The 10,603-nt window shown below is 64.2% G+C and overlaps 1 protein-coding gene across 1 annotated transcript; it reads left to right on the top strand.

The window, feature by feature from the left end:
- The first annotated feature begins 244 nt into the window (after window positions 1-244).
- Window positions 245-8,950, top strand: C11H13orf46 (chromosome 11 C13orf46 homolog). The gene is made up of 7 exons (XM_065902460.1): window positions 245-434; window positions 4,579-4,630; window positions 5,080-5,224; window positions 5,305-5,352; window positions 6,294-6,341; window positions 7,396-7,463; window positions 8,884-8,950. The coding sequence occupies exons 1-7, from the start codon at window positions 245-247 to the stop codon at window positions 8,948-8,950; spliced, it is 618 nt and encodes a 205-aa protein (XP_065758532.1).
- The last annotated feature ends 1,653 nt before the right edge of the window (window positions 8,951-10,603 follow it).

The following is a 10,603-nucleotide window of genomic DNA, read 5'->3' as shown; positions in this document are numbered from 1 at the left end:
CGTGCTGGCCCCGACCGCTGGACCTCTGCCTCTGCTGCGGCTGGGCGCCTGGGGAGGCCGCTTGGAGCCACATCCTGGGGCCGGGCACCCGCTGGCCTCTGCCCCTGCGGTGATGTCACAGGGGCCACCTAGCAACAGGGCCGGTGCCCGTGGGCAGGTCCCTGTGGGGCGAAGCCATGTGCTCCAGCTGAGGGCCACTCGGGAGCGCCACCCCCCACTCTGCTGTGACCAGAAGGTGGGGAGGATGGACAAGGACGGCATGGCCGCCCACAGGAGGCACCGGCCCGGCCCCGGTGCCCCTCCCATGGGCGTGGGTACCACACACCTCAAGGCGGCCAGCGAGATGGCCGAGTTGCACCGTAGCCGGAGTGTGGGCGGCCTGCTTCAGAAGGGGGACCCGTCGAGCTGCATCAAGAAGCTGTGCAAGGAGCTAGGTGGGGGCAGGCGGCTCACCCAGAGCTAACGTGGGTCCCTGATCCCTGCGTGTGGGGCTGTGGGGCCCATCCTAAGGGCTGGGGGCTGTGGGGCCCATCCTAAGGGCCGGAGAGCTGTGGGGCCCATCCTGGGGGCCGGGGGCTGTGGGGCCCATCCTAAGGGCTGGGGGCTGTGGGGGCCATCCTGGGGGCTGTGGGGCCCATCCTAAGGGCCGGAGGCTGTGGGGCCCATCCTGGGGGCCGGGGGCTGTGGGGCCTATCCTAAGGGCCGGGGGCTGTGGGGCCATCCTAAGGGCTGGGGGCTGTGGGCCCATCCTAAGGGCCGGGGGCTGTGGGCCCATCCTAAGGGCCGGGGGCTGTGGGCCCATCCTAAGGGCCGGGGGCTGTGGGCCCATCCTAACGGCCGGGGGCTGTGGGGCCATCCTAAGGGCCGGGGGTTGTGGGGCCCATCCTAAAGGCTAAGGGGCTGTGGGGCCATCCTAAGGGCCGGGGGATGTGGGGCCCATCCTAAGGGCCGGGGGCTTCGGGTGCCCATCCTGGGGGCCGGCCTGGGGCTTCCGGGGGGCCTGCTGTAAGTTCTGCTGAGGGCAGGAGGAAGGGGTGAGGACAGAGACCTGGTCCCTGTGGCCTGTGAAGGCATCGAGTACTTTGGGACCACCTCTGGCTCTTGAGGTGGCGTGGAAAGTGTCTCGGGTTCATAGTGAGGCTCCAGGGCAAGGCTCGATTCCACTGCGGGAACCAGGGGCCTCACAGGGGCAGCGGGGAACCTGTGGGACTGGAGCCGCCCACCATACATGGCACAAATGAGACTCTTACATTGTGAACTGTGCACATTTGCATCTTATGTTGTCTGTTTCCCACTCCAGCGTGTTGCTAACCCCGCAAGCAGGCAGTGGTGTGCCCAAGGTGGGGATGGGTGCTCAAAATGCACTGGTGCTGACGTGGACCTCGAGGGTCAGCTACCCCGGGGCAGCAGGCCCTGATCTGGTGGAGAGACGGGGAGCTGCCAGTCATGGGTGGGGCCCCTAGGTCGTGGTTCTGAGAAGGCCACGCCAGCAAGTGCCCTTTGCCAAGACTGTCATTCAGGCCCAGGAAAAGAAACAGTGAACAGGAATGCAACTGGCCGCTCAAGCCCTAGGAGTGCCATTAAGAGCCCGTGGTGTAAAAATACTTGTTTTCTCAGCTTAAAAATCCAAAGCTGTGTCGGAGGAGGAGGTCACCGCACAGAGGCCACTCCATCTCCCCCACCCCCCATCCAGCACGGCCGCTCTGTGTAGGGATCTCAGGAGAGCTGAGTCCCTGAGAGGAGACCAACCCATAACCTGCCAGAAGCACTGCAGATGGCTGTGGTGTCTCTCAGTAACACTGGCCTCAGACCTTCCTGTCCAGCACTGCGTGGTTTCCCGAAGTTGGACGGCCGGGCGTGCCGAGCTGAACCTCATCCTGCCCTGCACCCACCTGCCCCAAGGCTCCAGGCCCAGGAGGTCCCGGACAGTTCAGAGGAGCTGGAACACAGCGGGCCTTGCTGTCCATGTGGTCAAATGGAACAAGTCATGGCCCCCCTGAGGGAGCGCCAGAGACCCACCTGGCCTCGACGCTCGCATGCAGGGATCGCGAGGGAGGAGGCTGGTGCTGCCTGACCTGTGGCTGTCAAGACGACAGGGTCGCAGATGCGGGGGCGCCGCAGACATACCAGCCGGAAGGTGCAGAAGCCGCTGGAAGCCGCAGAGCCGTGCCTACGCTCTGAGCGCCTTGCCTGGGACCCCGCACCCTGGCAACCGCCTCGCCGCACAGAACCTGCCCCGGGGCCGCTGATCAGCCCCTGCTCCCGACGGCCCTCCTGCAGGGCGTGTCCAGGAGGAGGAGGGCCTCGGGCTGCTCCACGTGGTGGGGCCCGCTGAGATCCACGGGCCGGAGGAGGCTCTCCTGCTGTGAAGGGAGTGAGGGGCGCCCTCGCTGCAAGGCAGTGTCGGTGTGGTCGTGCAGAGGGTTCTGCGATGTCAGCCCCTCCCCACCTGGCCTGCCCACCCTACACGCTCATCCCAGACCTATGGGGGCGACTCAAGCTGAGACAGTGACCTGTGAGTGCTGTGAGGGTCGCTTAGAGCCCAGCTGAAGGGAGGCAGCAAAGGGGGTGCTCTACCTCCAGGCCAACTCCCGACCCCCTGCGCCCCCTCCTGATGCTGCTCGTGGGGCCCAGGGGAGCAGCCCTCCCGTATGCCCGGAGATCACTACAGACCCTGCAGACATGCCCAGAAACTGCGTGAATGCAGGATCTTCCTTAGACCGCAGACGGGGGACCCACCAACACGAGTGTTTCCCTTTCTGACAATGGTGCACTGGAGGAAAAGGCGGCTGTTGCTGATTCTGCGGCTGTGGCGGAGCAGAGAAGAACCAGCTCTTCCTGCTGAAGCTTCCTCTCCTGTCAGTCCACGCAAGAGGAGGGAGCTGTGGAGAGTATGTGGGCCAGCCCATGCACAGACACGTGTGCACACACACACACAGGGGTAGGGTGCCAGCACACACGCATGCACACACTTGCACACACAGGGACATGTGTGCCGACATACATGTGCACACGGTCGCACACCCAGACATGTGCCCCAGCACACATGTGCCCACACACAGGCACACGCGCCAGCACACACATGTGCAAACTTGTACACCCACAGGCATGTGCACCAGCACAAAGGCACACACGTGTGCACACAGTCAGGGGCTGCTGAAGATTTTCCAGAAGTCACCTTGGAGCACTGCCTGCAAACAGCGGCTCCTGACTGTCCGGGCCCTTCCTGCTGAGAGCAGTGGAGCTCTGAAGCGTTCTCTGAAGGCCCGCTGCGGCTGCACCCCTGGCCTTCAGGACTTTGTCTCCAGGTGGCCAGGGCCTGCCTGGGGACAGCACAGCACAGGTCAGCAGGCTCCCTGGAGCCTGTGCGGGCCCTGGAAACGGAGGAGGACGCACAGCACCCAGTTCTTACCTGCAGGGAACTCAGCCCAGAGGCGAGGGAAGGTCCACGAATGACCCAGCCCGGGGCGTGGGTGCCGAGTACCAGGAAGGCCAGGCCTGGCAGAAAACTCCCTCCACGGAAGGTCACTTAACCCTGGGCAGGGGGCCCAGGTCCCCGTGAAGGACGGCGCTGGAGGATGTCAGGAGCCAGGGACACGGGCTCAGGGCTGGGGGAGGAACAGCGTGCGAGGTGGCGAGGGCCAGCGGACGAAGTGGCACAGCTGGCAGGGCGGCCACAAGGGGCTGGCCCTGACCCCATCCCTGGCGTTGCCCCAGCCCCGAGGCCTGTGAGCTGAAAAAACCCTGAATAGCCAATCTGGCCACCAGATTCTGTAGGAAACTCTCGAACCATGGCCGCCAGAGGCACCCTGCCGGGCGTCCTGCCGAGAGCACTCCTTAAAGCTGGGAGCCTCCTAGACTGTGCCAGCTGCAGGACCAGGGCCCAGGGTGTGTGTCAGGCTGGGGTAGGAACCGGGCCACCAGGGGCAGGGGGTTCTGGAGCAGCCACGGGGTGCCTCAGGCTCAGGGGGGCTGAGAGGTGGTGGGGCTGGAGCGCAGCAACCTCGGGGCCCCTCCGAGGGTCCTCTGAGGCCCCGGGGCCTGTGGGAACCCCCACTGTGAGCTCCAAGCTATGGAGCGAAGAGCCTGCATCTCACCAGGAAGCCACAGCCTCCTGCTCAGAGCTCAGGGTTCACGCTGTCCCATAAGGCCCTGAGACGCGGCCCCCCTACTCCCCATATGTGAGGCTCCCTCCTCTGCTCACGGACAGACCCCGCAGCCAAGAACCCGCCCCCGCAGTGCCCTGGGCCACTGAGGCTCAGATGCCGCCTCCGGGGGTCCAAGGATCGAGTTCCCCCTGCCCCCACCGCTGCTGCCTCCAGGAGAACACAGCAACACCTCAGGCTCCCCAAGTTCCACTGAGAGGGCGAAGCCCCACAGGGACCCCCTTGGCCCAGCTGCGACCCCTCAGGGCCCCTCACTAGCCTGCAAATTGCTGATGGGGACGTCAGGGCCAGCGGCCTCCCAGGCGAGGATGCCGGGGGACTTGGGTCCAAACAGGGGCAGCAGAGCCAGGCTCCCTGTGGGTGGCCATCAGCATCCTTGCAGACTGACCACAGCTCTGCTGCCCCTCCTCAGAGTCTGAAGACCCGGGGAAGGACGTCAGGAGTGAAGCAGAAGATGCCAGCTGGTGAGCGGCCTCGGCACAGCGGAGGCAGCCATGCAGATGCGTGCGGGGACGTGGGAGACAGGGCAGGAGCCAGGCCTGGAGGCCCTGAAGGAGGGCAGCAGGGTCCAGGGAGGCTCAGAGGGGCAGGCCACCCAGCAAACAGCAGCGCGGCTTAGCCCAGCCCAGCACCTCGGCGCTGGCACCTCTCTGGCGTCCTTCCCCGGGATCTCCAGAAAGAAAGCTTGCCCTCCGGGAGGCTGCCAGGACCCCGGGGCAACCGTCGCGCTGGGTGGGTCTGGGTCGGGAAGGCCCCTGGGAGCCCTGCGTCCCTGCCTCCGCACCTCCTCTCCCCCCAGGGCCTGCCTTGCCCACCGCCCCCGCCCCTCTGCCAACGCAGGGGCACTACACGGGCTCCCAGGGTTAGGGTTATGGTTAGGACGAAGCTGTCCAACTGTCTCCACCCCCTGCAGCCAGGCCAGCCTGGAGGACAAGCAGGACAGGGGCCAGGATGCCCGCGGGCAGGCGCCCGAAGACACAAAGGTGGAGGAGGCCAGCATCCGCAGCGAGCAGCCGGCCGGAGGGGAGGGCGCAGACAAGTGCACCCCGGAGGCCAAGGTGACCCGTGCCCCCCACCCGCGCGGCCAGCCCCCAGCTCAGCCCTGCCCATTTACCCGGCCTGTCCCGCCTCCTCACAGGAACAGGAGCCCGAGTCCATCAAGCTAGACGACCTTCTGGAGAAAGAGGCAAGACGGTCTCGCTTCAGTAGCGGAATCAGGCAGGGAGGCAGCGGGGCGCGGTTCTGCTGTGGACGCTGGTCTGTTCCCCGGGCGGAGCCAGGCTTGCGTGGACTGGCCCTGATCCCCCTCGGCACCGGGCTCTGTGCTCCGCCCTGGGGCACTTAACCCCAGCTCGCAAAGCAGCACCACACTCAGGGGGCAGGGAGTCCTGACCGAGACACCCTCAGCTCAGCCTTGTGGGGAGACCCAGCCCAGCCAGCAGCCCGGGGTACAGCCCTCCCTGGACGCCGCCCACCCCCGGGAGGGGCCTTCCTTCCCACAGGCTCGTGGGGGTGGAGAGGAGCTGGGCGGTCTTGTCAGGGTGTACACCGGTGGCCCTGGGCCCGTGTCCGGGGGTTCTGGGGTTCCCTCCACTCCCAGAAACACTTCTCCCGGTGTCGGCCAAGGCGCTACCACAGGAGCACTTTCAGGGCTGAGCCAAGGAGCCTGAGGGGCAGAGACGTGGGGCAACTGCCACACAGACCCCGGGCCCTCAGGCCCTGTGTGCATCTGCACCAGGCGGAGGGCCGCCTGCAGACGGAGCCCAGGAGAGCATGTGGGCATGCAGTGTCCGCCCAGCTCTCGGCATGCCTGCTCACCCAGGCTCTGGTTCTCAGCGGGTAAAGGTGGGGGGCCCCTCTGCGTCCTCAGGGACCTGATATGAGGTGACCGAGGGTGCTGGGGAGGCCAGACCTCCCTGCCCTCTGCCAGAGCTGCCGTGGAGGCCTCGCCAGCCCCACTGCCAGGAGCTCCCACCACACACAGCCAGGGTGTGGTGACCCTGGGGTAATGAATGCCCAGATCTGAGCACCACGGGGCCTCGAGCCCACGCCCCTCCCAGGAAGCTGCACTCCTCGCCCCTCCTCAGCCACACCCGTCATCCGTGTGTCTCTGATTTCCCTCCACAGAAACCATCTGTGTTTGTGGACATTGATCTGGGAGACCACGCCGAGGAGGTAAAGCGCCAGAGCCGAGAAAGCCGGGCCACCCACAGGGAGGCAGCAAGCTCGGGGCCCACAGCGGCCCCGGGAACGTGCCCGAGCAGGGTGTGCTGGCCGCTGAGGAGGACAGGGCCTGGGGTTTGAGGGCTGGCCTGGGGACCAGAGGGCACCTGGGCCTCTTTCTCACTCCCTCACGCCAACCCACACGCGTTTCTGCACCACCAGCAACCCCAGGGCCTGGGTCAACACTCGAGGTGCCCGGGGGCCTCGAGAACCTCTTGTGGGATTGTTGTCCAAGCCAGGAGCTGGAAGATTTAGTCTCCACATGCAGGGAAGGCTCACACAAGTCACCATGCCTCTCCATGACTCAGCTTTATCATCTGCAGAATGGGATCTTAGTACCTGCAGCCCAGCATTGTTCTGTAGCACCCTCAGAGCTCTGCCTGGCGCCCAGAGAGCCCCTGCATCGGGCACTGTCTTCCCCACCACCACCATCGTCCCTGTCTCCACCATCATCGAGACGGCCACCCCACTCACTGCCTCCATCAGCACCAGCCGCACCTGCACCACCTCCACCACCACCATCATTTCAGCACCACTCTCTGGAAATGGAACTGGTTGACCCAGTGGCCTGGTTGGGTCTTTCCAGCACGAATAGTCTCCATTTCTGTTGCAGTGAGCAGCCGTCCCTTTGGGAGCTTTCTCTGATTCGCCCCTGCCTCGGGTCTGCCCCTTTCCAGGTGGTACTTCCTAGCTCTCTGCCCTCAGAACACGATGCACGGTGAAGAGAGTCGGTGACTCACCCCAAGGTTACCGTGGCTCGAGAAGGTTCAGCCAGGGGCACAGCTGGGACTGAGGGACCAGGCCTTTTGACTTGCATTCCAGGGTCAAGGGCATGGCTCCTTGGTCTGGGTCCCCAGCTAGAAATCCCTGCCTGACGGGGCCTGCTGCGTGGGAGGACGCTCAGGGCCGTCTCCATGGCCCCATCTTGTTCTCGGCGGGTCCAGCAGGTCCAGCCTTGGTCCCTAATGCCTCCCACCCCATCCCCTCAACTGCTCCCGCCCCACAGGTGATCACGTGCATCACGAAAGAAGAGAAGCGGTCCCAGAAGGACATGGGGGATGTGTCAGAGGACGAGTGAGTGAGGAGTCCACTCAGGAGAGGTGGGCTAGGGTCAGGGGAGTGTTTGTCCCAATGCCTCCACCCTCTGGGGTAGAGATCATGAGGCTCTGGAGCCAGGAGGAGGCTCGATGCTCGCCCGAGGGCTGTGGGTTGATGGTATTTTAATCGGTACAGAGAAGCACAAAGAAGAAAATAGTTATTCATCCACTTCTCACCTGAATTAACTGTATTAATATCTCAGCTGATTTGCTTGCACAGTTTTAAAAAGAAAAATTTCTCTGTTCACCTTGTAAAACTGATAGTCATTTAAAATAAATGAAGTCACATGAAATAGCACAACAGAGAGGAAAAGTTTAAAATACCCAAGTGCCACCAACTGGAAACAGTGGGAGCATCTGGGAGCCTGGGCCTCGAGGGACCAGGAGCAGAGGCTGGAGTGTGGGTGAGCTGGGGCGGGGGGCCCCCAGCCACGCTCCTGTGCTTCCAGACGTGCTTGGCCGCAGCATCCCGGCCCTTTGCGACTTGGCGGTGACTGTTACTGCCTCTCCCCGGGTTGGGTTCCGGGGGGACAGTGCTCCTGTGAGGAGGTGTCACCCCCAAGTCTGTGCTAATCTCTGCTCACACGGCCAGGCACACAGCTTTCACCAAGGTGTCAGGACTGCCTGGCATAGCCTCAGAGCTAGGCTTGCCAGGAAAGTCTTCCTTAAGCTAGTGTCTGCTCTTCTCATCGTTTCTTACTGGACGTGGTGATGGACTTGGTCACTCTGGACACAAACTGGCAGCTCATTTTCCGCCCCAGGCCTGGCAGGCCCAGGCCCACCTCTCAGCCTCCGGGTCTGGCTCCCACACTCTGTGCTCAGCGGCCCCAGAGAACCTGTGGATGGGCCATGCCTAGGAACCAGGCCTCGGCGGCCGGCAGCTGCTCGGCCGACAGGACAGGGTCTGCTCATAGGGGGTGCCTGGATACGCGCCAGGAAGGCGGGGTCACCTGCCTGCTCACCCGCAGCCTTAGTCCGTCCAGTCAGCCCCCTCGGGCACCCAGGTGCCTGTTAGGAGCCCATTGGGGCACCCTGGCCCAGAGCCATGGAGGTCCCTGTGAAGAGGAGTGAATCTGACCCCAGAGACAGCCTTGGTTGGAAGTGGAACCCCCAGAGTCCCCCCAGCAGGAATAGGCACAGGCCACAGTGCTCTGGAAACACTGGGCTGGGGTGGGTACTGTCCACCCGCGATGCCTCTTCACGGCTGGGCTATGGATGGACGGAGCAGCAGGCTCAGTGGGCCTTCAAGCCCTCTCGTGCTCGAGGGGCTCCTGTTGGACTGGAGAAGCCGAGGCAGCAGAGGGGAGGGCCCCAGAGGAGCTGTCTCCGCGAGCTTACCCACGCGGAGTTGATGGGAGGGGGCAGGGTGCCTCTCACACCCTCCCCTTGGCCTCCAGGTCCAGGACCAGCTGGGTGTGCTGCATCCCATACTCCACCAGGAAGAAGGTGAAGGAGAGCACCTAGGCTGGAGAAGGTAACTCAGGCTCAGGGAGGGGCCGGGCGGAGGGCAGGCTGCCTCCTGGGTCCTAACCCAGACCTGCCCCTCTGGCCAGTAACTGGGCTACACTTGGCTCCTGGGCCAGCCAGACCGGGAGGGGCAAGGATGCAGACAGCTGTCCTGAAACACCAGAGGAGCCTGCTTCAGAGGCGCCGTGACCACTTCACACACGATGATCCATCACTGGGAAGCAATGAGGCCATCTTTTAAAGACGCAATAAAAAGTGAATGAAAGATGTTGTACCTCTCAAGGGCCCCATCCCTTCTTGCCACGAATCTTGTCCCACAAAATGTACATCAGGGAAGAGAAGCAGCTCAGGGACTTATCTCCCAGGTCATGTGGCCACACCTCCCCTCCCAGGTCATGTGGCCACACCTCCCAGGTCATGGGGTCACACCTCCCAGGTCACGTGGTCACACCTCCCAGGTCATGTGGCCACACCTCCCAGGTCATGGGGTCACACCTCCCAGGTCACATGGTCACACCTCCCAGGTCACGTGGCCACACCTCCCAGGTCATGTGGTCACACCTCCCAGGTCACGTGGTCACACCTCCCCTCCCAGGTCACGTGGTCACACCTCGCCTCCCAGGTCACGGGATCCTGCAGCACCACACTTAGCCCCAGACCCCCCAGGGGCCTGGCCCCAACCACAGCTGCCGCCAGGGCACAGGGGGACCTGGGCATTGGTCCCTGGAGACCAAGGGGCGGGCGTTCCTACAGCTGGACTGGGAGCCCTAAGGGCCACTCAGAGGAGGTGCAGCCACAGGGAGATGCTGCCTGCAAGGGGAGGGATGCAGGACCTGGAGGGGAGCTGCACCAGGGAGACCCCACGAGATCTGTGGCTCCTTTGTCCAACCAGCTGGGGCTTGGCAACCTGCCTCTGGCCATGTGTCTGACTCAGCCCAAGACTGAGGACACGGTATCACAGCGCTTCCTGAGGACGTGTCCGTGGCCTCCACCAGCAGGCACAGCCTCCCAAGCAAGTGTCCCCGTCATCCCTGCCCCTGGGTGGCAGCTCCCAGCTCTGGCACCTGGTCGCCAAGATGGACACTGAAAGAAGCTTCCAGAGAATTGGCCAGAGGAGGCCACAAGCCAGGAGTGTGACTGCTCGCCAGCCAACACTCGCCCTTGTCCATCCCTGGCCACCATGGACAGCTGGCCTGACTCAGAGCCACGGGAGGGCCGGGCCCAGGGCAGCCCCACGCATGAGCATGTCTGGCTGCAGGTGGTGACCTTCGCCTCCTGGGTCAGCTGGGGTGCCTGCAGGGAGCCAGTCGGGTGGCCCGTGAGAACCGGCAGGACAGTGTGGGTGTGGAGGTGGCTCCTGCCCACTGGCCAGGCTCTAGAAAGGAGCCTTCGATCTGACCCCCAGGCCGACTGAGGCCACAGAGAGACCCCTACCGGGGAGCTGGGCCACAGCCAGCGGAGGCAATACCGTGACCTGGGTCACCCTTGATGAGCTGGAGCCCTAAAGTCACTGCTGGAGGCGGGATCGCTCGCTCCGGGGCAGGAGGGAGGCCGAGACCCCACCCTTGCCGCCTGGGAGCCGTGGAGCTCTCTGTTCATCTCGGTGCTCGGAGCCCCGCCCCCATGGACTGCAGGCGGGAGGTGGGCATT

This window comes from Muntiacus reevesi, chromosome 11, assembly GCF_963930625.1.
Source record: "Muntiacus reevesi chromosome 11, mMunRee1.1, whole genome shotgun sequence".
Taxonomy (NCBI): Eukaryota; Metazoa; Chordata; class Mammalia; order Artiodactyla; family Cervidae; genus Muntiacus; species Muntiacus reevesi.
This window is presented reverse-complemented; position numbering and strand designations above follow the sequence as displayed.